The 18,503-nt window shown below is 48.2% G+C and overlaps 1 protein-coding gene across 3 annotated transcripts in view; it reads left to right on the forward strand.

Moving 5' to 3' along the window:
* The window catches only part of NFATC2 (nuclear factor of activated T cells 2), a 171,783-nt gene that overhangs the window by 125,321 nt on the left and 27,959 nt on the right, over positions 1-18,503 (forward strand). For all 3 annotated transcript variants that reach the window (XM_008013989.3, XM_008013972.3, XM_008013966.3), the window contains exon 9: positions 543-1,232. In XM_008013989.3, the coding sequence (XP_008012180.1) occupies positions 543-1,232 (690 nt within the window). The remainder of the gene's footprint in view (positions 1-542; positions 1,233-18,503) is intronic.

Consider the following 18,503-nt stretch of genomic DNA (forward strand, 5'->3'; position numbering starts at 1 on the left):
AATATCTGAGTGCCTATTAAGTACCAGGTGCTGTTTTGGGCCATGAGGATCAAAAACCAGACCAAAGTCCTCTCTCTGAGGAGCTGACATTTGGAGGAGGGGCGTATTTAGGTAATAAATCAGCAGGTAAAGCATCTTTGACATGTCAGACGGGGATAAGCAGTAGAAAGGAAAGCAAGCGGAGACAGGAGCTACTGGGGTAGAAAGAGGGGGAGGCATCATCTGAAATCAAGCGTTCTCCTCCGAGCTGTCACCTGGAGAAAGAGGCTGTAAAATCCCAGGGCTGAGTCAGACCCACCAGCCACTTTTCCAATATTGGAGAAATCTATAATTCAGGATGTTCATTGCCAGGGTAAAGTTTCCTACCTAAGACAATTGCACGGGGAACCTTTTGTCCAAGGCTGATAAGGAACGGGGACCAACTGTTTGTCCCACCCGTATGGACTCCCAAAGCCATGTTCCCAAGCACCATCCACGAATCCTCCGTGCACATCCGTGGCTCACTGCCATGGGTGCCCCTATGTGCTCTTTTCTCCTCCCAGTCCCAGCCATCAAGACGGAGCCCACGGATGAATATGACCCCACTCTGATCTGCAGCCCCACCCACGGAGGCCTGGGGAGTCAGCCTTACTACCCCCAGCACCCGATGGTGGCCGAGTCCCCCTCCTGCCTCGTGGCCACCATGGCTCCCTGCCAGCAGTTCCGCACGGGGCTCTCATCCCCTGACGCCCGCTACCAGCAACAGAACCCAGCGGCCGTACTCTACCAGCGGAGCAAGAGCCTGAGCCCCAGCCTGCTGGGCTACCAGCAGCCGGCCCTCATGGCCGCCCCACTGTCCCTTGCGGACGCTCACCGCTCTGTGCTGGTGCACGCCGGCTCCCAGGGCCAGAGCTCCGCCCTGCTCCACCCCTCTCCGACCAATCAGCAGGCCTCGCCTGTGATCCACTACTCACCCACCAATCAGCAGCTGCGCTGCGGAAGCCACCAGGAGTTCCAGCACATCATGTACTGCGAGAATTTCGCACCAGGCACCACCAGGCCTGGGCCGCCCTCGGTCAGTCAAGGGCAGAGGCTGAGCCCAGGTTCCTACCCCACAGTCATTCAGCAGCAGAATGCCACGAGCCAAAGAGCCGCCAAAAACGGACCCCCGGTCAGTGACCAAAAGGAAGTATTACCTGCGGGGGTGACCATTAAACAGGAGCAGAACTTGGACCAGACCTACTTGGATGATGGTAAGACGCTTGAGTTTTGTCACTGCCTGTAAGGATGGTGCCCTGAAGCATCTCTGCCCAGGAAGTTCACTGCATGGCCTACAGATTCCTTAACCTCTTTGGGCCTCAGTGTCCCCATCTTAATTTAAGGAGGTTGAATAATATGACTCTGAAAGCCACCCCCAGCTCTGTGCAAGAATTACCTCCCAGCAGTAGTTGCAGAGGGGAAGTAGTAACAATTTTAGATGCCCCCATCCAGAATCACCCCCATGGAAAAAGCAAATGAGGGCAACCCAGCATCCCCTGGGTCATGAACTGGGTCCATTTAACTGCTTCCACGCTCTTTCCAATTGCCCAATTTAGACTGAGGCCAAGAAAATAGAAAGGAAGGAAAGCTAACCTCCTTTCATTCCTGTACAGAAAAAAAAAAAAAATCCCACTTTATAGCCCTCTTTTGTATATTTTGAGGGAGGGAGGAAAAGGAAGAAGAAAGCTCATTGAAAAGTGGCTTTATCAGAACAGCTTGCAGGCAGACTGCAGGCACTTCTGTACCCTGTGCTGGTGGAACAGAGATGCGCATTGATGGGAAGGAAGCAGTGGGCTTCCGCTGTGGTGAGCCCAGCTGATGGGTGGTTTGGGCCAAGGAAAAGATGCAGAGAAGGCTTTGTGTGAGTCTGTAGGTGCCCGTTTGTGGGCAAGGGGTCTGGCCAGAGGGTAGTCATGTGGAGCAGCTGTGATGAGGTGTTGGTCCAGGATCTCAGGGAGGAAGGATGAACCACATTGCTGAGACTCACCTGGGAGCCACAAGGTGCATTGGGAGGTCGGAGAGGGTGGGGGGAGCAGAGCAGCCTTGCCTTGGGGGATCCAGACACAAAAACAGGCTGTTGGACTTTCTTTATCTTTACTTTTCTTTTAAAATTTTTTTGTGGATATATAGCAGGTATATATATTTATGGGGTACATGAGATGTTTGGAGATAGGCATGCAAAGTGAAATAAGCACATATAGAGAATGGGCTATCCATCCCCTCAAGCATTTATCCATTGAGTTGCAAATCCCATGACACTCTTTACCTTATTTTAAAGTGTACAGTTAAGCGACTGGAGTTTTTTCTTAATAGAAGAAGGAAAAACCTAAATTACTGGCTGTCATTCCCAGTTCCAGTCTTGTATTTTATAGGCAATAGCATCTGATATACCCTGAAACCTCAATTATTTCAGAAAATTAACTCTCAGGAGCCCAGCCAAGGGGTAGGAAGTAAAGTAAAAGCTTCAAAACAGCCACAATAATTACCATCAAGACCGGGTACTAAATTTCAGACACTGTGGTGCCAGAAATATCCTCTGCTGCATAGTCAGAGGCTGTTGACCTTTACTCCACGAAACGTCTTGACAAGCCAGGTTATCTGGGGGCTCTGTGACTTCTAGTATTCTGCATACTCAATCTCTAGGGAGACAATCGATCAAAGACGTCCCCTGAACTCACCAAGCAAAGACCTCTGGGGCCACTTCTTGTGAGGTTATCCTGCCCCCCCACGCCTTACAAGGCTGACCTCTAGGTATTGCTCTGTTAATAATTGATCCGTCTGATCCTGAATAATCAAGCACAGGTTGAGTTAGGATCGTGGTGCTGTGTTTTGAAAGGGACACCTGCATACAATCCATCCTTGAACAATGTACATTCACAGTGGTGAAAATAAAGTTTTGGCGCTTATTTTCAAGGGGGAAATCATGTAGAGAATTAGCTAAGGCAGAACGTGATGGATCAGTGAAGCATGGTGGTAACCAGACCCCTCTCCACGTGAGGCCTTGGGGGATCAATTGTATTGGAGAAGAGGTGCTTTATAAATAAATGAGTGTCTGTGCAGGCCCGGATAATTTTCCCCAGCTGACTCTGCACCTAGGGCTGGTCTGGTCTCCAGAGCGAGAACACACTGACCTCTCCTACCCTGTCCATCTCTTGTTAAAGGCAAATGGTGAGTGCCTTGGATATTGGGGTGCCCGTGTCCAGGTGGCCAGAGGTGGTCATGACTGACTATGGCAGCCCCAGATCCATAGATGTCCTTGCCGTTTCCACAGAAGATTGTGTTACAGAGAAAGCAGCTGAGCACGGAGACCCTTTTGGGCCTCCTGAGGCCCTTTCTGAACACAGGCAGGTTCAAAGTCGTGGTGAGGGGGAGTCTCGCCAGGTCCAAACCTGAGTTGGCTCTAAGAATGTCTCAGAGAACTGAATGAGGTGAAATTTAGGTACATGCTGTATGACCCCAGCCCATGGGATGTTAGGAGCTATTTTCTGAAGGAGGGTTCCATGGCTTTAAAAGATGAAAAAACTAGGTTAAACCAAGTTTTCTTTTTGTTTTGGTTTTGGTTTAATTATTTGTTGCAGGACTTCTGAGAGCCTTTACCATGCTAGCGGACATTATAAGTCTCTCAAACTAAGGGGGTACAGCACAAAGGAGAGCGCATCGCACACTCCAGGTGGTGCTGTCCACACCGGATTGTACTGTGTGTTCTGTGAGATTGGAGGCCTGGGAGTTGTGCTACACAGCTGACCTGGAAGCTCCTTTCCTAATACTTGGCAGAAATAACATAAAGGAAACTCAAGAGCTCTGAAGTGCAGCACTGCCCTGTCCCCTGTGCCATAGTCCAGCTTCTCAATTTGGGAGCTGCACATTCCTGAGGCCAGCGCATGATAGGGCAATGGAATGGTTTCCACCCATGTGGCCTCCAAAAGGCAGCAAGTGCCACTAGTTATGTTCAGTGCTCCACCGGCCTTGTCTCCAAGGCTCTGCCCAACCCAGGACCCTCCAATGGGCAGGTCCCCTAGTGGCTCGTGCCCAGTGGCAAGCCCCAGACTGCATCTCCACCGTAGCCACCGAGAAGACGTGGGTGCAGTTTGGTCTCTCAACTGCTGGAATTTCAGATTCTCCTCAAGAGTCTGTCTAGCCTGTGCATCTGTGGAGCATTCCAGATGTGCCACCATCGGCTCTGTGGATATGAGATTTGGACGTCTTGGTTTGCTGTGTTGTGTTATTTCTGACAAGTAAACTGGAAAATCCCCTGGGTCATTCCTCGGGTGTCTGGTGGGGCAACTTCCTCGATCTTTAGATCCTTTTCTGTCCCTTTCATTTGTGATTCCAAGGGAGTCTGTCACACACGGCACATATTTGGCTGCACGAAGCCCGTGCTAAACCCCAGCGTGCTGTGCTGCCCGTGCATGGGCATTTCTGATTTGACATTTATTTCCCTTGGGATTTGCCAAAGTGGGCTTTCCTTGGGAACTTTGTGAGAGCTGGGCTTATGCGTTTTGAGGGTCAAGGGAAAGTTCTGTGGCTGGAAAAGGAAGCAGTCACCAGTGGACACACAGGTCCTCCCTCCCCCATACAAGTGCAAACAAACCATCTTTGAAGCTCATCCCGCCCCTGCCCTAGGGTCCAGGGAAGCCCCGGCTCTGAGTTATCGTTTCCTGCACCTTGACCAGTGATCCCAGCGTCGCGTCTGGGCATCCCAGCCCGCTGCCTCGTGGGGCATCTGTGCTTTATCTCAGCCCTTCCCGCCTGCATTCCTCACACAGACGCCGGATGGCTTGGCCCCGTTAGTTCTTGGAACGCCAAGGCACTCCTTCTGCTTTCTCCACTCCGAGTACTTGAGACATTTTCAAGAAGTCACTTTGGAAAAGCAAAATAAGTAATATTCCAGGGCCCAAGGCATCCACTCCCCCGAGCCCCGTGCTTCTCCACCCACCCCAATTCAGGCACTTTCTTACAGTTCTTCAAAAACATATGGTTTGTACACTGTCACTTGCATTCTCTCTGTTGTCGTCCCCCTTCCGTGACTAGTCCCTTGTTCTAAGGCCCCAAGTTGTACCTGGGGAACACCAGCAGCTCCTAGCAGTAGCTGCTCCTGGGACCTAATTCTTCCCTACCTTTCTCCCCTACTCCTCTCTCCTTCCCAACCCTCCCTGTCCTTAACCCTCCCTTCTTCCCTGTCTCCCTCCCTCTCTGTCCTTGACCCTTGACTTCTCTGTCCTTGACCCTCAACTTCTCTGTCCTTGACCCTCCTTCCCTCTCACCCACAAGTATTTTCTGGCTGTCTACTCTGTGCTGGGCACTGTTCTGGGACTTGGGGATCCACTAGTGCACACGTGAAATGAAATCTTTGCCGTCGCAGTGATTTTTTGGTAAGGGAGATAGACATTAGCGTGGAGGGCAGTGAGTAAGCAAGCGAAATTCAGACAGCGATGAAAGCCACAGGGGAAATTCCACAGGGTTAGGATCGAGAGGGTGGCTGCCTGGTTTAGGGGCGAGGTTGGCCCTGCAGATGAGTGGACAGAAACGCAGCTCTGAAGAGGCAGCCTTTGCGGATGGACACAGACCTGGGGAGGTCTGAGGGAAGAGTGTTTCAGGGAGAGGGAACGCAGGTGGCGGAGGCCGTGAACTCTGAGACGTGGGCTTGCTCCCACAGGCTTTCAGCCGCAGTGCAGCGTGGTTTGATTTACTGTTTGAAAAGATCACTCTGGCTGCCTTTGCAAAATGGACTATAGGGAGGCAAGGGTTGAAAAAAGGGAGATGAGTGAATTTGAAAATGAATCCCGTGACAGGAGCGTGATGGAAGGCGCTGCATTTCACAGGGGGTGTGCCCCGCATGCCCTGCCATGAGTGCAGTTACTTAAAATGCAACCGGAGTTGTCAAAATGTGATCAGTGCACAGGTAGTTCTCAGCACTGCCCTTGCATAAAATGAGGGGCGGCTGCACTTTTTAACGCTCAGGCCGCAAGCGAGTGGGAGAGGTGCTGGGGAAAGTGGACTCAGAGGCGACTTTTACCAGTGCTCTGGTGGTGCATTCTAGGAGCTGCGCCGACTCCACCGCTGAACTGGGGGTGCAGAGGTCATCGGGCCATCTCACCACCAAACCCACCACAGGTTTTGAAGTAGAGCGCTTACTACAGCCGCCCAGAGACTCAGCCACAGATGAGAGAACGTGGGGGCAGGGGTGTGGCCTGGGACTCAAAGGAGATGTTTTACCCCATTCTGGAAATGTCCAGAAAAGAGAGGATGTGGTCTCGGTGATGGCTGCAGCCCCTGCAGTGGCTTGTGAGGACAGCAGCTCGTGCGTGCGTGTAAGAATACACTGATGTGTGCAGGAAGGTTACCAATCGGTGTGTTCATTCTTAAATCTACTTCTGCCCTGTTCTGCATGTAAAGTACTTAGTTATGTGCACATTCAGAAATCAGTAGTGCATTCTGTATATTTCACAAGTGGGCCACCCACGGAATTGCCACCTGGATGATGACAGTCTTGTCTGTACCCCAGAAGCCCCCAGTTACCCCTTTCCCTTCTACAAAAGTGACCACCATCCTGCCTTCTAACTCCAGAGATTCGTGTTGCCTCTTTATACAAACAAAAGTTAGATTTCATGACTCTTTTGTGTCTTGAGTGTCAGCTCCATCACTGACTCTGACCTCGGGCAAGTTACTCGCTGCCTTGTGCCTTTGTGTCCCCAACTATAGAATGAGACGATCACAGTTCCTTTCTTCGAAGGCTGTGCTGAGGATGATGAGTTAGTGCATGTCATAAAAGGGATCTTCCATAAATGTGACCTGCTGTTTTATTTGTTTAGGGTTTTTTTTTTTTTTTTTTTGAGACAGAGTCTCGCTCTGTTGGCCAGGCTGGAGTGCAGTGGCATGATCTTGAGCTCACTGCAGCCTCTGCCTCCCAGGTTCAAGCGGTTCTTCTGCCTCAGCCTCCCAAGTAGCTGGGACTACAGGCGCCCACCACCACACCTGGCTAATTTGTATATTTTTAGTAGAGACAGGGTTTCGCCGTATTGGCCAGGCTGGTCTCGAACTCCTGACCTCAGGTGATCCACCTACCTTGGCCTCCCAAAGTGCTGGGATTACAGGCGTGAACCACCATGCCCTGCCTTGTTTATGAATTTAATTGCCTTGATTTCTTGTAGGACATGGTTCAAATTTTTAAAATATATTTGTATAGGAGAAAAAAATGGGCTATTCTGATCTTTGGAGATGGGCTTCCTCACCCTCATGCCCTGCTTCTTCCATGGGGTAGATGAGTGAGCATAGCCCCAGGGCACTGCCCAAGCAGGCTCCCTCCCCCTGCTTCCTCCAGGGGACCTCAGGATGTGTATCTGCATGAGGGAGATGATGCCCTCGTCGGGGGCTGCTGAGAACTCCAATGAGTGTATCCCCTGTCATGGCTCCCTGGAGGAGTGTGGACCAGTGGCCCAGGTTTTGCCAGCTGTGCCTCTGGCAGAGGGGCCATGGGTGTGCTTTGAAAACGCTCTGCCCAGAAGCTGGGTGCACCAATGCGTGAGAAACAGGCGGGGGAGGAATGAACAGAGAGACCCACCCTCCAAAGCTCAGGAAGCAGAGAAAGGAACCCAGCAATGGAAAAGTGTTTTGTAACTGGCCTGCTTTGTTCAGCAGTTCAGGGATCTTTCACTGGGGCCCCTCAGTGCCCACGGCAAGCCTGGGACAAAGCGGCTCCTGTGTGGGGAGGCGTGCAAAGCCCATGCGGAGCCCGGTCGCCGCGGAGCCCTGCCGTGAGCCTGGCAGCCACGATGACCCCGGCAGGGCTGGGCCTCCTGGTGCCGACAGAGGGTGAGACGCAGGAGTCTCCGTGCTGATGAGAATTGAGCCAGGCAGTTGCCCAGCCTAGTGGCCCAGAGGCTGTGGGCACCTGGAGAGCCCGGTCTGAGTATCTCAATGTAGGCCTTGCTGATACACCAGTAACCAGCAGAAACCACCAGCACCAAGTTTAACTCACACGGCCACCTGGAGCTGACACCAATACAAGGCCAGGCCCCTGCTGGGAGGGCTTTCACCAGCACCCTTTTTTTGCCTTCATTTAAAAATGTCTCTTTATATAGGCACTATGTTCCTATGTTTAGAAAAAATATATGAAAAAGCCATCCAGCAGAAGATGTCTTCCCCTTCTGCTCTGCTCTCTAATAAATACTGGATTTTCTCTAGCCTCCTAGAACATTATTTCTCAACCTTTGTTTCATTATTACCAACCCCCACCCCCAGCCAGGAGCCTTTTAAAATAATTTTTTCCTAATCTCCATGCCATGAAACGTCAGTGCCATAGACACACTGTGTGTCTGTTCATGTACCATAGCCCTTTGCAGGGCCACAGAGCATTGTCATATGGAATATTTTTTTCAACACCCCTCCGGCAGAGAACCAATTTTTGCCCCCATGGAAGCAATGTCATCCACCTTGAGGATGCATGCTTTAGGGTTTTTTTTTTTTTTTTTAAATGTAATCCCGAGCATATGCAAATACACACATATTCTTATTTTCCCCTTTTCTACTTCAAAAGGTAGTAAAATGTACACACAGGTCCCCCATGGGTGAAACTTCCATATCACTTGCTGTTATACACAGTGCTAACGAATTGTCCTGTACCTGTCATTTGGTCAATGGGGGCCCGTTCTCAGTAATGGGATGGTTGGTCTGAAGGCCCAGCCTTAGTTCCAGGACTTGTCTGGCAGAGAGTTGCTGTGGTTGTTCTGCCTGGCTCTCAGTCTGGCCTCATCACTGCCCTCTTTTGTAACTTTGGCCAAGTCACTTATGATAATGGTGCCCGACTCTCTGAGTTACTGTAAGAATGAAAATGGGAGCGTCCTGTAAAGCTGTTTGCCCAGTACCTGACACACACGGTGAACGTTCAGTAGTTGCTGATCACTCTTCTTCCCCTAACCGCAGTGACATTTTCCTCCTCCTCCTCTTTCTTGTCAGTTGTGAGCTACAGGGGCAGGGGCAGAGCTGGGCTCTGAGGAAGAGCCAGGAGGCTGACTCTTGGCCTGAATTCTGAAGTATGTGGTCAGGCTACCTCTGTAAATTCAGCAAAGGATAGTTCGAGCCTTGAAAATGTCAAAGTTCAGAAAACTGTTTGCCTACAGAGAAGCCCACAGAATCTATACGAGTTGCTGTTGGAAGATCATTGAATTGAGCTAGTAGCTGTTCTCTGTCCCTCTCCTGGGTGTCTAAATGGTATGCAGGTATCTGTCCCTGGGGCATTTCTTGTTTCCCTCTCTAGTTTCCCCTCCCTTTCTAAGAATGTCAGATTTCAAGCTGTGCCACTTAGCTGTCCTTTCATCCCGAATGATGTGGACTCTGTATTTCTGGCTTATGTAAGAAAGCTATGACTCCAAACCCAGAAATGCTCAGTGATCTTCTTGAAATTCTGCAAAGCAAGTGTTTCTAAAGGAAGATGCACTTGCATTTGGAGGTCAGAAGCCACCAAACCACAAGAAAGTCCCTTGCCGGACTTGCTGTCCATGCAGCCGTCATTCCAGAGCAGCATCTGTCCCACCAAAAGCGGACGACTCTTAAAAAAGAGGACCAAATGAGAGGCAGCACCCAGTGTCATTCATGGGCTCCCAGTCGTCCACCAGAACCAGCACTTTTAATTATCCTGAGTTGTTTATGCTACATTTAATTTCCAAATGAGGCTGTTCTCTTGTGGTAATAGGTGGCTATCCTTGTGAAAGAGTGAGGTGCTCATTTAAGCAAGATTTATGGGTAGGTCAGCATCATAACCAATTTTAAAGGCCCTTCTTTGTACTTTCATTCTTAATAGAACACAGGACAGAAGGGCTAAGACTCACTTCCTTGCTCTGTGGGTGTGCTATGCTGGATGTACCAGCTACCTTGCTCATTTCAGGGTGATGCCACCACTCGGGTGATGGTTTTCAACAGCATTACATGTGGGGCTGGAAACTGCAATGGATTTTTCCCTGATTCCAGCCAGAACCCAAGATAATCCAATTTTTTTTTTTTTTTTTTTTTTTTGAGAGAGGGTCTCTCACTCTGTCACCAGGCTGTAGTGCAGTGGCGCCCTCATAGTTCACTGCAGCCTTAACCTCCCAGGCTCAAGCAATCTGCCTGCCTCAGCCTCCTCAGTAGCTAGGACTATAGGCACATGCCACCATGCCTGGCTAAACTTTTTATTTTTTATAGAGACACGGGGTCTTGCTATGTTTCCCAGCCTGGTCTCGAACTCCTGGACTCAAGTGATCCTCCCACTTCAGCCTTCCAAAAAACTGGGATTATAAGCATGAGCCACTGTGCCCAGAATATTATAATATTAAAAAATTATATATAATATATATATTAAAAATAATATAATATTTAAAAATCTGCATAACTTTCTAATATCAGTGCTAGCTGTAGTCTGTTTCTCTCTAGAAATGTAGAACTTGAAAAATAATTTGGTTGCTTTAGTCTATGAACTGGGTGGCAGTTACTCAACTCGTTTTATATCCTAGATTTTTCTCTGTGTTCCCTCCCTTCCCACCCTTGATAAACTCATTTTGGATCAAGGGCAAAGCTTTGTTTTCCCGGGGGAAAACCCACAAAGAACAAACAAAAGCCCCTCTGCCCTGAAGTAGCCATGGTTACCAGTCATTCCTAGACTCGAGATTTGGGTGTGTTCCGGTGTGTGCTGCCTTCAAGTATCATTCTGGACTCTCTTTTTGCTCTGAACCAGTTCAACTTTATTTTAGCACCAATTTTCTTTTACTTTCTACCCTTTCAGAAAGAAAAAGGCGGCGGGTGAGGGGGGCGCTTTCTTCCTGGGGAATGATGAAACCATTTATTTGGCTCTTCTCTGCTGCATTTTTGACACCTCTTTAATTTTTTATGGATCCGGGGATCTGGTCAAGTTGTGCCTGTGAATAGAGGCAGGGCTGGGGCCTGCTTTGCCCATCCAGGGTGTCAAGAATCTTTCTCTAGATGAAGTCGAAGACAAACTGAGGGTTGAATTTGAAGGAGTCCGTTCTGGTCCTCAGCCACAAATCCTGCTGCTCTCAGGTTTGGGGATGACATCTGTCTCATCCCTTTAAACAGTCATATAAAATCAGATCTCTGGCAAGGCAGCCAAAGTGGAGAGTTCTCTGGTCATTTTACGATGAACCTTGAGCACCCCAACTTGGTTTTATGGTAGGATTGCCTGTTGCAAGCAGTTTGGACTTAAGTCCCAGGCGGTCCGCAAATCAACAAATAGGTTTCATCTGAAGCCTGTTAGTTCCACTATCCCAGGAAAGCTGAAGGGACACTCCCTAGTTGTTAATTTCCAAAACTCTGGGCAAAGTAGAGGTTCTGTTGCATAAGCTGACAACGTGGAGGACGTCTTTGAAATGTGCTGCAGCCGGTTCTTATAGATTTCTGGAAGTTGATGGTGCCTTTTGAATACTCAGCTTTATTAAATGCCCAAAAAAGAATTGACCCAAAATTGATGAAAGCACCCTTTCGCCTTCTTACAGATGGATTGAGTTGTGGTCTGCTTTAGCACTTGGAAAAGGAGCGGCCAACTGGTGCTCCTTGGGCTGCATTTCGCCCGCAGATATTTTGTTTGGCCCATACAGTATTTGAAAAAATATTTTGATTAGATGCCAGTGTTGAAAAACCGGGGATTGCACATAAAAATAGGGATTTCTGACTTTGCTTAGAAAATCCAAGGATCTAGCCACCCTGGGCCCCATCTCCTGCATAGCGGCTACCAGGAGTCAAAGCCAAGGCTGACCCTGAGCAGAGGCTACTTCCTTTAGTTGGAACATCCACTTGCCCTGTCCACAGCCCCCGCCATTCCCTTTTGTCTTCCGTTGATAGATGGAGCGTCCGTTGTTATTTACATTCCCACTTGTTTTGTTGTTCTTCTTAGACTTCACCTACTTCACGCATTCAGGGTTCCTGTCTGGACCCATTAGGCATTTGAATTGTGCCCCCTGTTACGGAAGTGCCATGCATATCCAAGGCTCCCTAATCCAGGACCGGCATACAGTGGGGTGCCTCAAAAGTGTTCCCTCCCTCTATCTTCCTTCCTTCCCCTCCTTGTGGCTGGGGAAGATTTTTAAATGGAGTAAGGTTTTAAAACTTTTTGTTAAATATTTTGAACATATGTAACTATAGCATAGTACAAGGTACCCCTACATACCCACCACGAAGCTTCAGCTGTTATCAATGTGTGGCCAATCTGATTTCTTCTACACCTTCATCCTCTGCTGTCTTCATTACCTGGTAATTTTGTTTTGGGGGTTTGTTGTTATTCGTTTTTTTGTGGGTGTTTTTTTTTAAAGAGATAGGGTCTTGCTATGTTGCCCAGGCTGGAACATAGTGGCTATTCACAGGTGCAATCATGGCGCACGGCAGCCTTGATCTCCTGCGCTCAAACAGTCTTTCTGCCTCAGCCTCCAGCATAGCTGGGACTGTAGGTGCATGCCATGGTGCCTAGCTACACAGTAATATTTTGAAGCAAATCCTAGACATCCTATAATTTCATGTATAAATAGCATGTATCTCTAAAAAAAGGACTCTGAAAGTACAAGACCACTGGTATACATGGAAATTAATAATACTTCCTTAATATCATGAAATACCTAGTGTTTAAACTTCCGATTGTCTTATATAAATACCATAAAAGTGTTTTCTTCTTTGTTTTTGTTATAGTTCATTTACGTCAAGAGTCAGACCAAGCATTGCAAGCGGATGCTTTTAAGTCTGTTTTAATGGAGAGGTTCTTCCCCTAGATTAAATCTAGAGGTTCTTCCTCTAGATTAAATAATAAGATCTTTTTTTGGTTTCATCATTAGTATTATATTGCAGTTTATTTGTTGAAAAAATGAGGTGGTTTATCCTGTGAAATTTTTCAGTCTGGCTTTTGCCAGTTATATCTCCATGATGAGGTTTTTAGTGTGTTCCTCTCTCCTCTGTATGTCCTGTAAGTTAGCAGTCAAACTGAGAAGCTTCATTCATTCAGATTCAATTGTTTTTGGCAAGATTGCTGCACGGGTGGTGACACATCCTTCTGACAGGAGGTACATGAAGTTGGGTTGCCTGTCTTTTGGTGATTGATAGTCAGTGCCTTGCTCCATTAATCCAGTGGTGCATGAATCATAAAATGGTGATATTCTATTCTAATTCTGCCATCCCTTCCTCTACTGTTAGCTGGAAAACTTCTATAAAGAGAAACTTCCCTTTATTAACAATGATAGAATTCATATAGGAAAAGCAGGATGAATGCTTGATTCTTTCCCTTTATTTACCAGTTTTTAAAATAATGGGTTGGTTCATTAATATCCTACAGTGATGATCCATTAGGGCTGTTTGTGTGTAGTTTTTTTTTTGTTTTGTTTTGGTTTTTCTGGGTACCATTATGAACTCATGAATTTAAGCATAATTGGTGTTTTAAGATTTTAATGGTTTTTTTTTTTTTTTTTTTTTTTGGTAGTTCCTTTCACGTCCTTATCATTTGAAGGACTGAAATAATATGACTTCCTGTCCTTTCTTTCTCTGGCTTAGCAATGCACTCAGATATTCTGAAGCCTCAGGGAAGAAATAATCCTACATATGAACTGAGGATTGTATCTCCTACATGTGTGAAGGGGAAATCATGAAATAGCTCTCAAGTGCCGGCTGACTGAGATACTCCTTGCAGTGTTATGGAGTCTTTAAGCGTGATTCCAAAGCAGTTAGAACTTGCAAGGCAGGGGAGGTTATTGGGAGGGTTATTAGGGAGGTATTGATTAGAATGTAGAGGCTGCTGTAACCAAACCCAAAGTAACAGTGACTTTAACAAGATAGATGATCTCTTCGTCTTGTAACAGCACAGGGATAAGCGGTCCATGGCTGGTGTGCTGGCCCCACCGTACCAGGAACCCAGGCTTTTTCTGTCTTATCACTCTCCGTTCTCGGGGTGGTACCCTCATCCGTGTCATCCAAGATAGCTCCTGGATGGGAAAAAAGAGGAAGGAGAGCACACCCTTGCCTTTAAGGGCATAACCCAGAAATCACATTTATCCCTTCAGCTAATACCTTATTGGCCAGAGTCTTGTCATGTGACCACACTGAGCCACAGAGGAGGCTGGGAAGTGTAGTTTTTAATATTTATATTACCCAGCCATGTGTACAGCTGAAACCTGCTACTGTGGAAGACATGAGAATGGATTTTGGGTCTTTGTGCAGGATAGGTATGATCATAATGAGAAAACAGCTGCAAAAGGAGGTTGGATATTTTGTATGACTTGATATTCTTAGGAGTTTCTTTATTCCACAAATATTTATTGAATCCCTACTGTGTGCCAGTGAGGACATAGCAGCATGTGAAACAGAGTCTCTGCCTTCACAGAGCGTACTTCTTAGTCAGTGAAACAAACTGAAATAAGTATGTATTATAATGTCAGGTGGTAATACGTACTATAAAGAAAACCCAGGCCAGGTGTGGTGGCTCATGCCTGTAATCCCAGCACTTTGGGAGGCCGAGGCAGGCAGATCACTTGAGGTGAGTAGTTCAAGACCAGCCTAGCCAACATGGTGAAACCCTGTCTCTACTTAAAATACAAAAATTAGCTGGGTGTGGTGGCATGCACCTGTAATCCCAGCTACTAGGGAGACTGAGGCAGGAGAATCACTTGAACCCGGAAGGTGGAGGTTGCAGTGAGCCGCGATTGTACCACTGCACTCCAGCCTGGGTGACAGAGTGAGATTCTGTCTCAAAAACAAAAACACCCAAACAAACAACAAAAGAAAACCTAAAACAGAATGAGGGCGAGGCCTTAAATGTCCAGTTATTGCCGATTTTCCCCAAATTCAGGAAACTCCTCTCCTGATGGTCAGTCCAGGAATCTCAAAATATTTTCTTATTAACTTTTCTCCTGAAGCAAGTCTTGTAGCTTCAGCACTACTGACACTTCGGGCTGGTTGATTCTCTGTTGTGAGGGGCTATCCTGTGTGTGGCCGGATGTGTAGCAGTGTTCCTGGCCTCGATGCACCAGATGCCAGTAGCACCCCAGATGTGACAATCAGAAACATCTGCAGATACTACCAAGTATCCCCTGGGGGGCAGAGTTGCCCCTGGTTAAGAACCACCATCTGAAGATTTAGTGTCCAGCTCTGGTAGAAATAACCACTTTATAATATTGAGTGTTGGCCACGCTGTGTGTGTTTTGGGGAAGGAGTGTCCACTCTGCAAAACGATTGTTACTGGTGGACTGGAGCATTCCTAGCACTCTGAGTGTGGGAAGCCACTGGGAACTAGTGTCTCCCCTCGGCACCGCCTGTTCCCTGGTGCAGCACCCAGGACGGGGGCCCCAGGGTCAGAAGATGTTGCTGAGTAGTTAGTGTCAAAGGAAGCTTGATTCTGAGCCTTGATTCTTCCTTGCTTGTGGCCTTGGGCGAGGCATGTGTGAAAAGTGACTTACGGACTGCCCAGTGCCCTGCAGGTACCAGGGAGGGCTGATGCTGTGACGTGGATGCCGCCTCCTTTGGCATTCAGCTGGCGGGCTGGCTGCCTCGGGGACTGCTCAGGGGGCATGTTGCTTGAGCATTTGCTTTTTTGGTTTGTTTCTTATCAACTGGTGTCCTTTCCTTCTTTGAACAGATATCCACTGAGAATGTCAAGTGAGCTAGGCTTGGTGCTAGGTGCTGGGACATAGCAGTGAACCAAATGGATGGGTCCTCCCCGCTGGCAGAGCTTGCTCTGCAAGGGGAAGGCTGTTCATCAAATGTCAACCAGAAAATGATGAGAATTTCAGATGTGGGGGTGGAGACTAAGTGCTGCGTTCAACAAAGTGATGATGGGGACGGGCATAACTTCAGATGGGGTGGTCAGGACCAGCCTCTTTGAGGAAGTGACTTTGGGTTTGAGACCGGGAGGAAGAGAGTGAGGGGAGGGAATTCCAGGCAGAGGGAAGAGCAAGCATGCAGGGCAGAGCTGGGAGGAAACGTGGTTTGTGTGGAGGACACAGAGAGGTCTGATGTGGCTGAGAGTAATGACTGCGGCGTCATGGAAAGGGAGCATGGAGGAGACAGGCCTCGTGGGTTGAGAGCTATGGATTTTATTTTGGGAGGAAGGGGAAGCTACTGGCAGGTGGAAGGTTGAAGTTTTGGAGGGAGTGTGTTTGCCTGACTGACAGGTACAGGAAATATTGTAATAATGCTAATGATCCCTCCCCCTTACTGGGCACCGTGGAAGGCAGGGATGGTCATCTCTGCATCTTAGATGTGAAAGCACGCTGAGAAAAGGGAGGGATTTGTCTGAGGTTACAAAGCCAGAGGCACAAGCAGTGGGTGGTTAGAGGCACCTGTGTGTGAGAAGTGATTCTGAGTCCATGTGTAAAGAGAATAGGGCATTTATCCCGGGCTGCTCCCTCTGCCTTTTCACTCCCTCATCTGATGAAACTCCAGGAAACTGGCTTTTGCCCAAGACCCACTGATCTGACCTCCTCCTGGGCCCTCCATGTGGATTCCCTACAGGAACCTCACATTCAACCAGCGCTAAAGTGAATTCCTGCTACTACCCCTACTGTCCCTCTGGCCCCCATGCTCAGCTCCCATCTGTTGCCTAAGGAACGTGGGGGTGTGGCCTTAGGTGAGTTACTGAATGCCTGTGACCTCAATTTCCCCATCTGCAAAAGGGGGATATTAGCAGTGCTGAGGTTTAAAGGAAATGATGTATGGGAAGTGAGTATAACCAGGTCAGCCACACAGCACTCCATAGAGAGCAGCTATCAGCTTCATCCTCTTCCTTGGCCTCATCTGTATCTGTCCAGGGCTGCAGAAGTGTCTTCATCTGTGAACTTGGGACGTGCCAACCCCCCTTTAATATCTTCTCACCAGTTTTTGGTCCCCACAGAGTCTCTCCAAGATTTGAATGGATCCTTTATTCCAGACAGATCTAACACCCCTTCATCACAGCTTCCTGTGTGAGGGAATAGCCCCTTCAGTCAGTGGGAGTCCCAGGCGGGTGCTGTGCCCTACTCAGGCAAGGCAGGCAGGTCCTCTGAGTCCTCAGGGTCCTGGTCTGGTTCCTCTATTTTCTCTCTGGACCATTTCAGAACCAATTCCCTCAACTATCTCTGGGATTTTTTTATTCTGAGACAGAGTCTTACTCTGTCTCTCAGACTAGAGAGCAGTGGTATGATCTCGGCTCACTGCAACCTCTGCCTCCAGGGTTCAAGCGATTCTCCTGCCTCAGCCTCCAGAGTGGCTGGGATTACAGGAGTGCGCCACCATGTCCGGCTAATTTTTGTATTTTTAGTAAAGACGGGGTCTCGCTATGTTGGCTAGGCTGGTCTTGAACTCCTGACCTCAAGTGATCCACCCACCTCGGCCTCCCAAAGTGCTGGGATTACAGGCACGAGTCACCACACCTGGCAGCTATCTCTGGGATTTTTAAACTCCTGCTGTTTTCTTTTTCGCTGGACTTCCTATTATCTGAACATCATTTTTTGTGTTTGGTGCAGGATTGTTCCAGACCAGGGTCAGTTTTTCCTCCTGTAAGACTGACAACTTTGGCAGGAAAGGAGGAGGAGGAACAGAAGGAAGGGAGGCTGATAAAGTGTGGTATTGGTGAGAGGGTGTGAAACGTGTCCTCTCAGTCCTTATTGGTGGGCATCTGCACGGGTAGAACCTCTTTTGAAGGACAATTGGGTGAAATTAACCCAAATTTAGATGCACACATCTTTTAATCCAGAATATCCCACTTCTAGAAACGTATCTTTAGAGGTGCTAGCCCAGCTGTGAGCCAGGCTGGCTGTTGATTCCATGTCACTGGTCCTCAGCCCTGCACAGTGTTCTCTGGCATGAAGCTTGGTGACTTCAGGAGCTCTTGGTTTTCCTGGATCCCCAGAGACAGGTGGTGGCCAACTTCCTCAGGAACCACGATAAGCCTCATCTGTCTTCAGGAAGCCGGGTCCATTCAGACACCTGCTGCATGTCATGTGTGGGATGTTGACTCCAGCCTTGTCTATAGTAGCAGGAGACTAGAAACAGACTAAATGTCTGTTAAAAAGATACAGACACACAAGGAAATACTGAGCAAGAGTAGAAGGGAGACTTTCTCCTGATTGTGTTTTCTTTAGAGTGGTTTTTGTTTTTGTTTTTGTTTTTTTTGACACAGGGTCTCACTCTGCCACTCAGGCTGGAGTGCCATGGTAAGATCATGGCTCACTGCAGCCTCAAACTCCCAGGCCCGAGTGATCCTCCCATCTCAGCTCCCCAGGTAGCTAGGATTACCAGCATGTGCCACCACACCCGGCTAATTATTTTTTGTAGAGATGGGGTCTCACTGTGTTGCCCAGGCTGGTCTCAAAACTCCTGAGCTCAAGGAATCCACCAACTTTGGCCCCCCAAAGTGCTGGGATTACAAGCATTAGCAACCACACTCAGCCCCCTAGGACAGAATTTTTAAAAAGAAAGGGGCAGATTTCAGGTCCTAGAAGTGACCCCAGAGGCTAGAGTGAAAATGAGGATTTAGAAACAGAAACCTT

This window comes from Chlorocebus sabaeus, chromosome 2, assembly GCF_047675955.1.
Source record: "Chlorocebus sabaeus isolate Y175 chromosome 2, mChlSab1.0.hap1, whole genome shotgun sequence".
Taxonomy (NCBI): domain Eukaryota; kingdom Metazoa; phylum Chordata; class Mammalia; order Primates; family Cercopithecidae; genus Chlorocebus; species Chlorocebus sabaeus.